The 18,386-nt window shown below is 36.9% G+C and overlaps 2 protein-coding genes across 2 annotated transcripts; both read right to left on the reverse strand.

The window, feature by feature from the left end:
* Positions 1-649: 649 nt before the first annotated feature.
* On the reverse strand, positions 650-14,047 carry LOC145062626 (uncharacterized). Its single transcript, XM_079010205.1, has 3 exons — positions 13,979-14,047; positions 958-1,849; positions 650-865 (listed from the first exon to the last, which is right to left on the reverse strand). The coding sequence occupies exons 2-3, from the start codon at positions 1,847-1,849 to the stop codon at positions 849-851; spliced, it is 909 nt and encodes a 302-aa protein (XP_078866331.1). The 5' UTR covers positions 13,979-14,047; the 3' UTR covers positions 650-848.
* Positions 14,048-16,475: 2,428 nt separating this feature from the next.
* Positions 16,476-18,043, reverse strand: LOC145063601 (uncharacterized). Its single transcript, XM_079011198.1, has 2 exons — positions 17,310-18,043; positions 16,476-17,151 (listed from the first exon to the last, which is right to left on the reverse strand). The coding sequence occupies exons 1-2, from the start codon at positions 17,977-17,979 to the stop codon at positions 16,703-16,705; spliced, it is 1,119 nt and encodes a 372-aa protein (XP_078867324.1). The 5' UTR covers positions 17,980-18,043; the 3' UTR covers positions 16,476-16,702.
* Between the last annotated feature and the right edge of the window lie 343 nt (positions 18,044-18,386).

Genomic DNA, 18,386 nt, shown 5'->3' on the forward strand with positions numbered 1-18,386 from the left:
TACGCCTTTCTGCCACACCATTAAATTGTGGTGTCCTAGGTTGCGTCAATTGTGAAACTATTCCACACTCCTTGAGATAATCATGGAATTCAAGACTTAGGTACTCTCCTCCTCAATCGGATCGAAGCATCTTGATTTTCCTACCCAATTGATTCTCCACTTCATTCTTGAACTTTTTGAACTTTTCAAAAGTTTCTGACTTTCGCTTGATCAGATAGATATACCCATATCTACTATAGTCATCAGTAAAAGTCACATAGAAGCGGTTCCCATCCTTCGTGGTTGATCTAAACGGTCCACATACATCGGTATGTATTAGGTCCAATAGACCCTCACCCCTTTCACACGTACTTGTGAAGGGTGACTTGGTCATCTTTCCAAGTAAACAAGACTCGCACGTGTCATCTTCCCTAAGGTCGAATGACTCCAACACTCCATCCTTTTGGAGTTGGGCTATGCGTTTCTTGTTGACATGTCCAAGACGACAATGCCACAAGGATGCTCTATCCATACTATTAGAAGCATCTATGTTCAAAACATCATTTCCTAAGTTATCAACAATCATAACAGTTTCATATATTCCATTACATGGTGTAGCTTCAAAATAAAAGACACCATTTAGATAAGCTAAAATAGAACCATTCTCATTATTAAAAGAAAATCTAAAACCTTGTCTAAACAAACCATGAAATGAAATGATGTTTCTAGCCATTTCTGGAGAATAGCAGCAATTGTTCAAATCTAAACATAAACTATTCCTAAGCACTAAAGAATGCACTCCAATCTTGGTCACAGGCGACGATCTTCTGTTCCCCATGATTTGATAGATCCTTCCTTGCTCCACATCCCTACTTCTTCTTGGTCCCTGCACATTAGAGCAAATGTGGTAACCACAACCGCTATCAAGAACCCAATAAATAGCATGATTAGAATCATTAGATTTAATTGTGTATATACCTGCGAAAGATGGCTTGATCTTTCCTTCCTTGATGGCTTGCAGGTACTCTAGGCAGCTTCTCTTCCAATGTCCTATCTTGTGGCAGTGGTGGCACTCTGCCTCCTTTGGGTTAGGGCAGGGCTTAGCAGGATCAACTTTGGTCCCACTAGAAGAGGCACCATCTCGGGATTTAACCTTACGATAGTTCTTAGACAAAGCCTTCCTCTTCTTTCCCTTTCCTTGTCCAATAGCCAAGACAGGAGCAACAGGCGGATTGGGAGTTGGTGCAACAGACTTGTCCTTGAAGTTGCTCTCAGCGACCCTCAAAAGACCTTGGAGTTTGCTTAGGGTGACCTCCTCCTTATTCATGTGGTAGGTCATCCTAAATTGATTGTAGCTCGGAGGCAAAAAGTGAAGCACCATGTCGATTGCCAAGTCTTCCCCAAAGTCAACATTTAACTTGCGAAGGCGGTCGACATACCTTTGCATCTTTTGCAGGTACACGGTAAGAGACTCTCCATGACCCATCTTAGCAGAAATCATGTTAGTGAAAATCTCATAACGCTCTTGTCTCGCGTTTTGGTGGTATCTCTCCAATAAGTCTTGATGCATCTCGTACGGGTACATGTCCTCATAGGACTTTTGGAATTCAGAGTTCATGGTGGCTATCATGATGCAATGTACCTTCGTTGCATCTCGCTCATGAGTTTCAAAAGCGGTCATTTCAGCCGGAGTAGCTTCAGGGTTGATTTTCTCGTGCTTCTCATCGAGGACATACTCCTTATCCTCATAGCGAGCAATGGTGCGAATGTACATTATACATTCGCTAAATTTCGTCCCATCGAAAGTGACCTTTTGACAAAGGCTCATCAATGTGAAAGAACTAGCAGCAGCGTTGTTTGCGTTCGACATCTACAAATAGAAAGGACAAAGATAGATTAGATTATGAATCCCTAATTATCACCCAATAAGAAAAATTATGGCTAGGATCCTACAACAATATTTACATATTAGAAAAGGCATGCCGTAATCCAACATGCAAATAATATGAAGGTAAGTGAATGACGATTCACTAATTCTCTACCATAAAACATAACTTTAAGTCCTAGATGTATTGAGAATTCCTAGGTTCGGATGAGATTCATTGAAACTATTCAATGGCATGTTTAAATCTCGATATGCCTCTCTCGTTTGTGACTGGGATACCGAGGATCACAAAGCGGGTGTGAATTACCATGCAAATTCACATGGTACCTTCATTGTAACGATCACCTATTCGATGTGCCGGTAAACCACACATGCTCCATCGAACTATGATAAACAATGAATAACCCTTTGCCACCTTTGCTTAGAACCAATTAGTGTGCCGGTAAACCACACACGCTCCACTAACTTCTTAGCAAGGGTGCAAAGTGTAATTTCATGGGATTGCATCAATTCACTTTTCCTAAACTAACTAAGATTGAGAAATTTAAAATTGTGTAGTTACTTTGTATTTCATATTATACTTTTAATGAGAGGATGAGGTTGCCCTATCCTACCCGTTCGGCTAACGACCCTCCACCGATCAAGCAAACGGTGGGTGTGAGTGTACACCCATTAAGCGCCATTTTATAGGCCGCAACCTTATACCCACCTTATAGATCGGCTTCGTGAATGAGGCCTACTAACGGTAAGACTAGCATTTAGTTATTCATATATATTAATCTTGTAATATTATATTAGTATAGGGTTGTATTTTAAACTTTTAAAAAACTAGGGTTTGAAATTTAAATTGTCTAAATTAAAACTTTTAATCACAAAACATAAATTTCAAAACTTGAGGACAAGTTTTAAACATTTAAAACATGAAGGATCAAATAACAAATAATCTCAATTAACAATTAATTCCATAATTATCCATATTTGATTTATTTAATTATTTCTTGCAAGATAGTTACCAATTTAATCAAAATAATTAATTAATTATCACATAAGGAAATTAAATATTTTATTAGTTGATAAATATCTTTAATTAGATCAAGATTATAGTCATATATATCAGAAAATCGGAATAAGATTGATCTAATATGATAAAGGTAAGTTTCCATAAGATAAGTATGGAGTAGACCAAGATATCATCAATAAACTGATGGGTTTTAGCCATAAGAACTTTCCTATGTGTGCATGCAAAACCCTAATGCTTGGATCTAGGCTTTCTAATTAAACATGCTTTAAATCCAAGACTTCTAACAACTAATTAGGTATAAAACAATACAAAATCAGATCTAGAAGTTTACCTTTGAATCTCTTTTTTTGATCTTGTTGTCTTGGAACTCTAGAGTCACAATTGTCACTCCTCTAATGGCTTACAAACACCAATAAGCAAAGAAGATGATTTGAGAGAGAGGAGGTAGGAGGAAATCATCCAGGGTTTTCTTACTTTAGAAGAGATGCCGATTTCCCTTTGCCATAGGGTCTATTTATACTTGTAGACTCCTTAAGGGTTTCACCTTAAACCCTAATTGGATAATCCTTTCCTTAAAGCAATCCAAATCCTTACCATAGATAAGCTTTGGACGATTTTGAACTATCCCAAGCTCTAGAATCCGTCCAATCCCTATCTCTTAAGGATTTACAGTCTAAAGTGTAACTATCAAACAATTGATAGTTTATACCCTCTTATTTAATTAATCTCTTTAAGTCACCAAATTAATCCTAATTAATTTATGACTTATATTAATCAAATACCAATATTATTATTCCTTATATTATTCTCATAATATATTAATTATATTTATTCTCTCATAATAAATCATCCTACCAAGTTGCTATGGTGAAGGAAACCTAAAAGGACCATGCACAATCGGGTCAAATACTTGCCTAATATAGTTGCAGCTTTAGACACTATTCCAACATAAACACTATCACCGACCGGTCTAACATCGGTCTACATACGAGGTTCATGAGGTCCATGAACGTGGCAGTAGCATTGGTGAGCCCGAAGGGCATCACCACAAACTCGTAATGGCCATAGCGCGTCCGAAACGCGGTCTTCTGCACATCCTCCTCTCTGACCCTCATCTGGTGATAACCCGAACGCAAATTGATCTTGGAGAACCAAGATGCTCCCTGTAATTGGTCAAAGAGTTCGTCGATCCTCGGGAGTGGGTAACGGTTCTTTACCGTTACCTTGTTCAGCTCCCGATAATCTATACACATCGGATGCGACCCGTCCTTCTTCTTCACAAACAGAATCGGGGCTCCCCAGGGTGAACTGCTCGGTCTAATAAATCCCTTGTCTAACAGCTCTTGCAGCTATGTAGACAACTCCTGCATCTTAGGAGGAGCCAACCGATACAGTTCCTTGGCTATCAGAGCCACACCTGGGACTAGGTCGATCCTGAATTCCACCTGTCGCTCCGGAGGTATCCCAGGAAGCTCCTCTGGGAACACATCAGCGTAGTCTCGCACCACCATAACCTTGCTCACCGTCGCCTTACCCGCCTCCCGGGTATCCATAACATATGCGACATATCCCGCGCAACCCTGCTGAAGGTAGCTCCTAGCTCTCGCTGCTAAACATACTGTGGGTCCACTCTGTGGACTCTATCCGTGGATCACCAACTCTCCCCCACTTGGGGTCCTGATCCGCACCAGCTGATGTGCGCAATCTATCACCGCCCCATTAGGGCTCAACCAATCCATGCCTATGATCACCTTGTTCCCACGCAATGGAATGGGAACCAAGTCTACCAAGTAACGCTCCTCAAATAACCTCAGAATGCAATCCCTAAACACTGTTGATGCTCGCACCGATCGATCATCGGCAATCTCTACCTCTAAAGGGAAATCCAACATGCCCGAAGACTCAATAAACTTCTTGCTAAGCGCAAGAGAAACAAACGATTGGGTGGCACCCGAATCAAACAACACCTGAACTGGGATACCGTTCACATGGAATGATCCTAAATGCATATACACAGAGCTCATATCAATATCATAACAGCAATAAATAAAACAAAGGGAAAGAATCATACCCGTCACCACATCGGGTGCGGCGCGTGCCTCCTCGGTAGTGAGCTGAAATGCCTGGCTCCTCACCACCGGAGCCTCTGCCTTACCCTGCCGGCCATCAGTGATTCGTAGGGTTGCTGGAGCTGGCACCTTCACTGGCGTTGATGCTGCTGTCAACTTGTGGCCCCTCTGGTTGCAGTGGAAACATAGCAACTCAGACGTCTGAATAACCGGTGCAAGGGCTGTACAATCCCTGCTGAAGTCCCCGTCTTGCCGCACTTGTAGCATCCCGACGATCCCAATCTGCATGCCCCCTCATGCGGCCTACCTCATTTCCTGCAGCGGCCTGGTCCCGACTGGCCTTTCAGCCTACCATCTGATCCCTTGGGATTCTTCCCCGAAGCCCCTCCCGTAACCTGCCCCTCCTCTGCCTTCCTCTTCCGGATGTGCTCCAGGTCGATCTCCCTTTCCCTTGCCCTGGCAATCATGGACTCCAGAGTAGGGCAACCGGAAAAACTGACATGCTCCCGAATATCCACTCGTAGCATGTCATGGTAGCGGGTCCTCCTCATATCCTCATCACCCACGTATTGGGGCACCAACAACGCCCTCTCCTGGAACTTTGCGGTGATCTCCGCCACAGTCTCCGTGGTCTGCCTCATATCCAAAAACTCCCTAGCCAACTGCTGAAGCTCTACAGCTGGTTCAAACTCTGCTCGGAACCTAGTCACAAAGTCTAACCATGTCATATCCTCAACAGTCGAGGCTCCCAATGAGTCACCAACCGACTCCCACCAGTATCTAGCTCTGTCTCTCAAGCACCTCGCTGCAAACCTCACCTTCGACCCCTCGGGGCAGAAGCTAGTCAACTGTGCAGACTCGATGTCTGCAATCCATTGCCTGGCAGCTATGGGGTCCTTCGCCCCGTGAAAATTCGGCGCACCACTGCCCCTGAAGTCCTTAAAGGACAGTGTGCGAGATCTCGACTGACCAGATGCCATGTCGCTCCCGAATGCGATGAGGCGATCCTCCATCAACTCAACTATCCCTTCCTTGATCGACCCGACGATAATGGGAGTCGACTTAAGGATGCCCCTGGTGATCTCTGACGCAATGAACTCGCGTAGCCCCTCATCTACTGGCTCGGAACCTGATCCCGAACCCGATCCCTCTCCTGAACTGCCAACTGCTGGCCTCGAGCGTAGTACCACCATTCTGCAATACATAATTAACAACTGTTAGCGATACTGGTACCTCTTGAGGGACCACATCTACTACAAGTTCCCTGGTCTTATCTCGGCCTTCCTCGGTTCGGGTACGGATCCTCTGCTTTCAGTAGTACGGGCCCATACTACCTTCCACATCTATCCGTACCTTCTTCAAGGACTGCCTTTACTCCACCAGATCCCTTTTTACCACTGCTGATCTCTGGTACTCTCATCCTAGGCTTACCCTAGGGAAAACCTCTGACTCCACCCTATCCGGTCCTCAGCTGCTGAAGGCCTCCTTGCAATGCCAATTAACCATTACCTGACTACCATCACATGGAGGCTCAGATAATCCTTCGAGTAAAAGACTCATCCTTACAACGGTTAGACTCAAACGAGAGTTGCGCAATAGGGCCAATTCCAGCACTCTGAGATTATTCAACCCTGATCACATGTGACGTGACGTATTCACCTAATGGCTAACTCCCATCGCTTAGAGTCCCACAAAGCACAAAGCAAGCAGCATTCGGGCGCAGGAAAAATTGCTCAAACAAATATGTTCTCATAGAGAGAACTGCACTAGCATACAATGCTAAACTCATACTATCAGGCATAACCTAAACATGCTATCCTACTGCTGTCTACTCAATACTAGCATGCAATTCTCATAAGCTGAAGCATATAACGCAGGCACGTAAGGCATCACTCCTAGATCCTTAGTCCTATTCTAGCATGCTATTCTACTGAAACTGTTAAACATAACATAAACTTATATGGGTACTTTGGGGAATACTTACTTGAGCTCGGCCGGTCGCGCACATCACACACTTCGTTCTTTATTAAAACTCCTTACTTAATCTTTTAGAAAACTTTTTCTTTTTCGAAATCCTTTAATCCCTCGATTTGAGTTCAGACATCCCCGAAGGTGTGTTCGAATCCCTCAAACCAGGGCTCTGATACCAACTCTGATACCAACTTGTAACGACCCAATTTTCAAGTCCAAAAATATCTTTTTTTCTTTTTTTTTCAATTAAACACTTTGCAAAACATTAGTAAATAAACCACATCCGATCATATCATTTCTTAAAACATATTTCGTGTCTGAAAACCAAAACATGAAATCAACCATAGTGTCAGAGTACAAATCCCAGAATAATCTCATAGTGCGAAAAACAAAAGGTGTGTATGATGTTCCGCTATTGCGGTACCTAAAACCAAAACTATAAACTGTAAGCACGAAGCTAAGTGAGCTCCCCCATCGCACCAAATACCATACAATCACATAACATACATTCTACCAGGCAATTCTGGGGTGCCCGACCTACCCGGTACGGCCATTCTGGGATGCCGACCTACCCATGCGGCCATTCTGGGGTGCCTTCCTACCCTTGTCAAGCCATTCTGGGGTGCTGACCTACCCATGTCAAACCATTCTGGGGTGCTGACCTACCCGTCGGTCCTAACAACCGAACTTGGGGACTATTACCCTCCTACTACCGCTATCTCATATAACATATCAAGCCAGCATATAAACATATAATCACGTACTGTCAGACATATCTGGAGTGCCTGACCTACCCTTCGGTCTTAACAACCGATCTCTACCACTATCGTATATCATGCCAGCATACAACCCATTGGGTAGCAGCAAACCTAGATGATATCACAAAGACCATCATCTAACATACAACTCCTACTGGTGGGCCGGCATTGTGGCCGTAGGCCCACCGCTACTGGAAGGTAACTCACCTCGTAGTAGCTGCTGATCTGTGCGGGAATCCTCTATCTACTGCCGCTGTTGCTCCGGAAATCCTCCGGCTATAATTCCCACAAAACACTTAGTTAGAACTGGTATCTACTCTTAGGGTAAAATGACCATTTACCCCTGGCCAAGTCAAATTCAAAGTCAAAGTCAACTACTAGTTGACCTGACTCGCCGAGTCCCTATCCCTCCATCTATCCTTATACCCGTCCTTACTCATCGAGTTAGCCGATGACTCGATGAGTTTTCCGTCTAAATGAACATCGACTGAATCTTCATTCGACTCGCCGAGTTGTATGAACAACTCGTCGAGTCCATCTTCAACTGATAAACAGGTCCTGACCATGACTCGCCGAGTTGTATGAACAACTCGCCGAGTTCATCTTCATCCATAAGAATATTGCCTTGGACTCGCCGAGTCTGCTCATGTACTCGTCGATTCCCATGAACATCCTGAACAATGGCTTAGTCCAAAACATTGGGTCACCCTTTCTGACCTTCTATAGTCCTTTTAACACCCAACTAAGTTCTTTAGACCCTTAACAGATATAAGACTTTATGCCTTGGACTCGCTGAGTCCCAGAACGGACTCGCCGAGTCCAATCTTGAACAATCCATGTAGTCAATTTAAATGAGATCTAACACACCAAAACTATAGATCTGGCCTCCTAGTGTCCACTTTATGCGTAAAGTTCCAAACTTGATGCACATGCATGGGGTTTTTAGCTCAAAAATCCATATAAAGTGTCCTACAATGTGCATCTGGCTCTCATGGCCCTAAAGTTGGCACCTTTATGCCATGAGACCCCTCTTATGGTCCAGATCCGAAGTCAAGGTCCTCATAACACCCCTTTAGTCCGAAAATGGCTTGAAAAGCCCCAAATGCACCCAAGATCCATATTCTAAAGATGAACAATCCAATGAAAGACCAAAGCAAAGGCATTTTACCTTGATTAAGCTGAAGATGGAATGAGATTTCTGGATCTACAAGCCCAAGTCGAATACTCCACTTCTCTTCTTCCCTCCAAGCTTCACAAGTTCACAAAAGCACCAAAATGGCCTTAACACACACACACACAAACGGCTAGGGTTTCGTTATACAGCTCTGGGAGAGTGTTAGGGACAAGGGAGGCCGAGTTAATGAGTTTATATAGGGTGCAAACCCTCATATTAGGGTTTTTGTCCAAACAGCACGAACTCGTCGAGTCCATCACTTAAGTCCCGCGTCTAATCCCGCTTCTACTCGTCGAGTTGGTCCTTCAACTCGCCGAGTCCAAGGCTAAAATGCAAATGTTTAAAGGGTTAATTACAAAGAATACGTACCAAGAACCAGGTGCTACAAATATTTCATAATAAGAGTCAAAAGTGTACTTTAACTAAATAATGAATGTTATAGTCCTGCTCAACATACATAATGGGCCCCACCCAAACTACATGGTAGGCCCCACCCGACATACATAACCATACATAGAGACTACACATTAAGTTCTACGAATACAATCACATAGAAGCTATACTATCGACTCTATTTTACTAACTCATATGTCCTAACATACATGGATATATATTGTAACACGTGATATACTGAGATAACTCACCTTGACAATTACTCCGACGGTTGATAGATATCCCTCCGGTGTAATGGGTAACGCGTCTAATAGATATTAACCTAGAATACTATAGCTTACCAGTTCTTATGAAAATCTGATAAAGAAAGCTAGACCCATCACTAATCCCAATGAATATCGAGAGTTCTATCAAATAAGGATCATACAAGCAGGACAGTTGAGAGGCAAGATCATTTCGGCATCTAACTTTTTTGAAATCCAATAACCAAGCCAACATGACCATTCTAGAGACATCTCCCGTAAGTAGATCAATCAACATTATAACTGGAATTACTGATAAATCCTATTTATACATTCATAACAACGATTATGAATATAAATATAAGTTACACTTAAAGCATAGTAAGTATAACCTAACTTACAAAGATTTTCTAGTGAAATCGGAAGATTGCACTGGCAGAACTCCGACTTGAGAGCTTCTATTTCTCCGGGCCTCTAATTTCGCAGGACCTCGCTAAAGTAGTCTGAAGCTAGGGAGTAAAGAGACTAAGTGTACGAGAGAGTTCCAGTGGAATTGGATGGAAATTGTGTGAGTAAAAGAATCAAAATCAAATTTTATATATTGTTGGGAAAAAAGGCGTGTGCCGCTCACTTGGTCATTTAGGGTGACATGGCTCCGACAGTTGTGTGACACATGACAACTTTTAGGTGGTGTGTCAGTGCGCGTCGTGTGCTTGGTCTGTGCACGCCAATTCACGTGTAATCTAACAGATTCTTCAAAAAATCATATCTTCTCCATATGAGCTCTGTATTCGACGTTATTTATATCCACGTGTAACTATCGACGAGATCTACAACTTTCATTTAGACTTCTTCGGCTGTCTAAATATATTTTTAAAGCTATATTTTTAACAAACTTAGACTGTTAAAGTCAGTATAAAAATCATAACTCTCATATAAAATTCGTTGTCAACTGTCTTTATATCGACAGAATCATATATATATATATATATATATATATATATATATATATATATATATGAGATCTTTAACCTTCGTTTAGATTGTTTTGCTTAAAAATCGACCAATTTTATTTCGGTTTATGTGTACTACATTGTTGCACTGAAACTTCTAAAAATCATAATTTTCTCATACGATGTTAGATTTAGGCGTTCTTGTCACACCCCAAAACCAGGATGAAAGAAATGTCTGGGGGTGGATGACTTTCATCAACAGTATCACAACAAACTGGATAATAATGATCAAAACAACATAAACATCATAATCATAATTTGGAAAATTACATTGTATCCAAATATTGTTTGTTGCAATACCAATTACATTATGACAAAAATAAATAGTGTGACGTCGTAGCATCCTATCCTCAAAATCTTGTGGTTACCTGCTTAACGATTTCCGGAGAATACAAGTAGTTTTGAAAAGTGTCAACAATTAAGTTGGTGAGTTCATAATAGTTTTGTATGTGAAAAATCTGTAACTTTTCCTTGTAAAATGATAGTGTATGTTTCCAAAAAAATCCAATATTTTCTTAGAAATGAGTTGTACTCTTAAAACTCTAAGACCAAAAATGTATAAGTATTGTTGTACTTGAAAAAAGTATTATGTAGTTTTATTATTATATAAAACCATTTGAACGTATGTTAGCCCCGTAAACCAAATGTATTGTTAATACCCCATGTGAGTTATTACAACAATGCTAAAACTAGTTGGCTTGCTGCGACGTTCTTCAGGCGTTGGAATGTTAGACAATTGTCACCCCATACTTGTCAGTCTAGCTGTAGCTAACAGCTTACGTGCGGGATTGTCAGTCCCGTATAAATCTATACACAAGTGTTACGTTCTCCTACCGAGATTCTTGTTAAAATTCAAGACTTTAGTGTGTACTTTGGTAGGTACGGTGAAGACAATGTCTCACAAAATTGTATCAACAGGTTTACGTATAGTGTAATCAAAACCCTTTTGTAAGTGGAAATATTGTCTTTCCGTAATAAATTCATAGTATAAAATAATTATACCTTTAAATTATTATTTGTATTGTATCTCAAAACGGTAAAATAATGGCAATGACCCATAAACAATACCTATTATAGTTTATTATAAATGTTTTGTTGTGTGTGTGTGTGTGTGTCTATATATATATATATATATATATATATATATATATATATATATATATATATATATATATATATATATAGGTTCAGGTTCATTTGAGATCATTCTAATTTTGTGAAACCGTGAGACCAAATCTAAAAATAATTTTAAAATGCAAAATAAATGGAAAAATTCAAAAATTCTTTTTTTAAATATTATTTTCGGAACTTCAATTAACTAAAAAAAATAAAAAAATTCCGTTTTTTTTTTTGAAAAATACGTGAAATATTCTAGTAGAATATTACACTGACATATTCTAAAAAATAATTTTAAAATGCAGAATAAATGGAAAAATCTAAAAATTCTTTTTTTAAATATTATTTTCGGAACTTGAATTAACTAAAAAAAATAAAAATAAATTCCATTTTTTTTTTGAAAAATACGTGAAATATTCTAATAGAATATTACAATGTACATATTCTAAAAAATAATTTTAAAATGCAAAATAAATAGAAAAATCCAAAAATTCTTTTTTTAAATATTATTTTCGGAACTTGAATTAACTAAAAAAAATTTAAAAAAAAATAAAAAAAAATAAAAAAATGCGTCTCATGGTCTCACAAAATTAGGCCGTCTCACATGAACCTAACCCTATATATATATATATATATATATATATATATATATATATATATATATATATATATATATATATATATATATATATAAACATGTTTAGATGTTTTAAAAGATTATATCATATAATTTACATCTAACACAAGTATAAGAACATTTAATATGATAAAGTCAATTTTCTAGTTTTTGGCTTTTTTCTAACGTCACCAACCGGTAAAAATTTAGTTTGTAAACCTTGTAAATTTTATTTTTACCTTTTTGTGGATATTAAGTCAAACATAACGTATATGTTTAAAATAATACATTTTAGGTCAAATCTCACAAAATTGGTACCATAACCTAGTCATGACCATTTTTACTAAAAAAACTCTTCTTTTACATAAAAAAAATGGTGGGGTTTTAAGGTTTTCGTTTTGTAAAACCAAATCCTTGGCATTTTTAACTAGTGTTATAACACATGTTTAAAATAACATATTTTGATTTGTATCCTACGAAAATAATGTAATAGCTTGGTTAAAAATCATTTTTGCTAGAAAAATCATATTATGTTCATAAAACCATAGTGTTCATAGTTTTGTTTTTGTTACTTTTTCTCAAGAACATATAGTATGTTTATACTCATTATTCATAGATTTTTACATTTTAAACAACATTCCACACATAATTGTTCATAATACTAGGTAATAACATTATTTCATTTAAATAATACTTTTACACAACTTGGAGACTAAGCATGCATAATAACTAGTGTTATTACACAAGTTTACTTGTATCCCCCCCCCCCCTAAAACTTGGATAAAACAAAAATGAAGAGATATGAACTCACATTGAGTGGATTTTTTAGTGGATAAAGAGATGAAGATGAAGATTTTTAAGCTTAGAACATTTGAAGATGCTTGAAGAACACTTGAAGATGGTATTACCCTATGGATATTAACATATATTAACATGTTTAGATGTTTTAAAAGATTAGATCATATAACTTACATCTAACACAAGTATAAGAACATTTAGTATGATAAAGCCAATTTTCTAGTTTTTGGCTTTTTTTAACGTCACTAACCGGTAAAAATTTAGGTTGTAAACCTTGTAAAATTTATTTTTACTTTTTTGTGGGTATCAAGTCAAACTAACCTTATATGTTTAAAAGAACATATTTTATGTCAAATCTCACAAAAATAGTACCATAACCTAGTCATGACCATTTTTGCTAGAAAAACTCTTCTTTTACATAAAAAAATGGTAAGTTTTTAAGGTTTTCTTTTTGTAAAACCAAATCTTTGGCATTTTTAACTAGTTTCATAACACATGTTCAAAATAACATATTTTGATTTGTATCCTACAAAAATAATGTAATAGCTTGGTTAAATAAACCAATTTTGCTAGAAAAGTCATTTTATGTTCATAAAACCATAGTGTTTATAGTTTTGTTTTTGTGACTTTTCTCAAGAACATATAGTATGTTTATACTCATTATTCATAGATTTTTATATTTTAAACAACATTCCACACATAAATGTTCATAATACTGGGTAACAACATTATTTCATGTAAATAATACTTTTACACAACTTGAAGACTAAGCATGCATAAGAGATGAAGATGAAGGTTTTTAAGTTTAGAACACTTGAAGATGCTTGAAGAACACTTGAAGATGGTATTACCTTATGGATATTAACACATATTAATATGTGTAATTGTAACAAAACTAGTATTTTTATGTGTAGAATCACTAGATTTATGGAGAAAAGCTTACCAAAAATTGAAGAACCAACTTAGGAGGAATTATCTTTGAGAAAGATGGAGAGTTCTTGAGAGAAAATGTGAGAATGAAAAAGTTGGAGAAGATGAGTTAGGGGGGGGGGGGGACGTAATTTATGGGGGAGGGGGGGAGGGTGGTGGGGTGGGTAGGGTAGGCATGCATTGATGTATGTTATGTAATGGCTTGGATACATGTTGGGTAAGGATAGTGTTGGGAAAAATGGGTGACAACTAGTCTAGTCATGGGCTTTCACCAACATAAAAGTCAATTCTTTATATTTTATAAAGATGTTGATATTTTTATAAAAAAAGTGATATTTTATAAAAAGTGTGGTATAAATGATGCATAAATATTTAATTTGAATTATAAAAATTCAAATTATTATAAAAATCATTATTATTAAAAATAATAATACGTTACATGAATGTTAAGTTGAATTCCCAAGTTCTTGTCGTTAAAAAAATTTGGGTGTTTAGTCGGGTATAGAATTGTCGCATTTGGTGACAAATTCACCCAAATTTGTATATGTAACCTTTGATATGAATTTGTCATGTAGTGTAAGGTTTACGAACTCCATTACCTTGTGTTACAAATATTATTTATACTCAAATAATATATAATTGAATTATCGAGTTGTTACGTTACTAACCCCAATTAAGGTTATATTCGATAATTGGTAACCAGAGAGATACTTTGTATTATAATTTATTAACTTTGCTTGACCAAAATTGACGGTTGTCACAGTTCTTAATATGTACACTCTCGCTTTTACGACTACTATGACTTTTGTCAAGACTATTTATCCTAAATGGTCCTCTATCAAAAAGTCTATAATGTAACTGGTGTTTAAACTGCTAAGCGAAACGGGGTGTTACAATTCGGTGTGGGGAAACCAAACCAAACGTAAATGATATGAACATATGTTGATTTTCTATGCACGATTCTTATGTTTTGTGATTTGCAAGAAGTAGCTTTTAAAGCAGTATGTCCCGTTTTAAAAAACCCCGACTTTCAAGCCTACGAAAAGGGATACCCTTATAAGGTTCACACAAACGTGTTGCCCTTTAACACATCCAAAAACCAAAACGTCAACCAGCCTCAGGGTTAACATTTATTCTGCAGGGTCAAGATTTAAAATAAAATATTATCAAAATCAACTTTTTTTATATATGAATGTCTCCGTTACCCTCCTTACAAAATTGTTTATTATTATTATTATTATTATTATTATTATTATTATTATTGCAAATAAATACTTTTTATAAGAACTGGAAATAATTTAAATAAGATAAATAAAATCGATTTAACTAAACATTTAATTTTATCTATTTGTCTATATAACTGTCAATAAAATTATTTTTTTTCTAAGACCATTTCCAACTCATCTTCATTTTTCTCCCAAAAAATAGAGTAAAAAATAGGGCAAATAGTGTTTCATCTCCAACCTTACTCCATTTTTTACCTCATTTTAACCTCCAAAAAGTATATTCTATGTATATTCTATTATCCAACTTACATAGATTGTTAAATACCCTCTATTAATTTAGTTTTAATAAATATATAATCTATATTTTTTTCATTACATTAATGTTAAATACAAAAGATTATATTTGTAATAAACTTATAAATATTATACATGCATTTATAAAAAATATTACACATACATACTTTTAAATAAATATTATACATACATTTGTATAAATATTAGACATACACACTTTTAATTATAAGTTTTTGTAAAATACGTTATCGTTTTTTAAAATTTCAGCATGTATTTAAATTTTTATATGAATTTAACGAACAAAAAACAAACTTTATATTTATAATTAATTAATATAATTTAATATATAACAAATATTATAAGTATTAAATATTATATTTAAATTATAATTAGTAGGTAAAAATGAACTAGAAATGTATAAATATATAAACAGAATGATTAAAACCGACAATGCAAAGTTCATCTCCATTTTGGGAGAAATAAATAGTATAAATATGGTGTAATATTATTTATATCCACCAAAATAAGGGAATAAATGGGGAAGAGTTGGAGAAGAATGAGAAAGAAATGAAAGAAAAAATGAAGAATGAGAGTGAGTTGGAGATGCTCTAGTTCATCTTTTTAATATAGCATAAATACTATCCCACATTAAAAGCAACTTATCTAATTTTTTTTCTTCATTTTACTTGTTAGGCAATATATGACAAAATATAATCAAATCAACTTGATTTTATGGAAATCAATTGAAATTATTTTCTCTTTTATGTTGTCAAATACTCAATACATGTATTTTGTAAAACGGAGTTTTTATAAAATATTAAAATATTTTAGTTAAAATAACAATATAGTATGAGCTTAAATGCTTCTATGATACTTAACTAGATACTCCATGTTAAACAATATTGTATCGCATAATGCCCACTTCATTACATAAAGAAAAGAAAAAAAAAATAGAATATCACTAATTCACTATATAAAAACACATTTAAGTCAATAAATAATAAAAAAAAATCTGCATAAATATTATTCACAAACTATGCTTTATACATAAAAAAAAAGGAAAAAAAAAAGTAATATTTAGTTCGATGTGAACTAGACAACAGCAGCAATCTATCAAATCCCAGAAAAAATATTGTTTTTTTGCAATTAAAATTGTAACATCAAAGCTTTCTGGAAAAATCCTTTTCTGTTTGAACAGCTAACTTCTTTTTTTGTACCTATTCTGCCCCTCGGTTTATCATGTCCATGTATCGCTGTAGCGATTCTTGCCTCTGTAACCTCATATCATCGTTAAATTTCTTTATGAACGCTTCAACTCGCCGATTCAACTCATCTTGACTCAGCGAGCCTTCTTTTCTCAGCCTCCCGCCACCCGACAGCAATGAGTTTTTCAACGACGGAATACGGTGGCTCTGGTTGTCGTAATCGGTACGGTCATTGAATGTTTCTGATTTGTTCATCAAATTATTTTCCGCTGCCGCCGATGACGGTACTTGTTCTCCGGGGAGCGCATCTATAGGTGGCGCGTGGTGATGGTGGTTCTCGAAGGTATCGGATTTCCGGAGGTGTCTATTCAGCGGCATGTGACGGCCATCGGTTATCGTCTTCCATGTGCTCTCCAATGTATCATGCTTCTTCGCTTTCGATACCCTTAGCGATTTAACACCTGTAGAATAAGACGCTGATACTTATTGTTCTAATGGCATAAGATGATTTTAATAATTTTCCGCCACCCGTGAAATTAAAGTAAATTTAGCAGGAGCTATTCGATTACGATCATATACCGGTTAACTTGTATAATGAATTATTATTGAAGAATTTTACCTTCGGGATTGATTTTCGCCGTTCTCCGTTGATGAGCAAATCTGGAACTTACGAGCGGCCTTTCTCTCACCGGCGGAATGAAGTCTGATTGAATTTTCTCCGCCGGTGGCGGCGAGTTTATCATCAACTGCGGTGAATTCCACGATGATTTCGGAATTTCAAATTTCTCTTCAACTTCGGCTGCAACATCTGAATTATTCACCAGTACTGTCTCAATCTCTATAATCGGAGGTTCAATCTCATTCTCATATACCACAGACACTTCCTTCGTCTCCCAATTTTCATCCTCGAACCCGAAAACCACCGGCGGATGCTCCAAAATATCAAATCTCGGCTGAACCGTCAACGATTGAATTTCGGACGGTAGATCTGGCGGCGGAAGAGAGTTCGCTTCATTAACTAACGGGTGAGTTTGAAGCTCGGAGTGGTAGTGATTGTAGTGGTGGTGGAAGCGTGAAGAGGCGGCGATGATTATGATGATGCCATTGATGACAACGTATAGATACGGCGGCCTGAGCCAGGAAAGTATAACAGACCAAATAACAGGTATGTCGTACACGGCGAAGTTTAACATCAACGGAATGCATAATTTCATCACCATAGCTACCGATAAAACGCCGGCGGAGGTTAATAGAATCCTTAGAGAGAGTGATGATGTTGAAGAACCCATTTTCAACTTTACCTTTTGAATCAAAAGCTCTGTGAGTCTGCGTGTATTGTGAGAAGGAGATTAATTAATAGATTATATAAGAAATCATATGGAAGGCGATCCGAGGTATAAAAATGAGAGAATATTACATCTTGGTACTTTAAGTTTGATGGAAGTATCAATATCTATCCTTAAACGAAATTATGCATTTCACTCAATTAATCTATTTCCATTCTAAAACAAGACTTATGTAGCTTCCCATCAAACTTTGCATTCTTTTGTAGAGTATGGAAACCCAAATATATAAACTAGATTCAAATAAAGAGTATTCGAATTCACACGTAACATTTATTATTTTTCATTAAAATTAGGACAATAAAAAAATGTCATTCCTTGGTTTTATATAGACATTTTAAATAAACAATCTA

The sequence above is a fragment of the Lactuca serriola genome, chromosome 7 (assembly GCF_051521515.1).
Source record: "Lactuca serriola cultivar US96UC23 chromosome 7, Lser_US96UC23_V15, whole genome shotgun sequence".
Classification (NCBI taxonomy): domain Eukaryota; kingdom Viridiplantae; phylum Streptophyta; class Magnoliopsida; order Asterales; family Asteraceae; genus Lactuca; species Lactuca serriola.

Bases quoted from the DNA above. Each gene is read 5' to 3' on its own strand.
- LOC145062626 (XM_079010205.1), bottom strand. From the start codon at position 1,849: ATGTCGAACGCAAACAACGCTGCTGCTAGTTCTTTCACATTGATGAGC.
- LOC145063601 (XM_079011198.1), bottom strand. From the start codon at position 17,979: ATGGGTTCTTCAACATCATCACTCTCTCTAAGGATTCTATTAACCTCC. The intron at 17,152-17,309 runs GTAAAATTCTTC...CTTATTCTACAG, and splicing joins GGCGAAAATCAATCCCGAAG to GTGTTAAATCGCTAAGGGTA.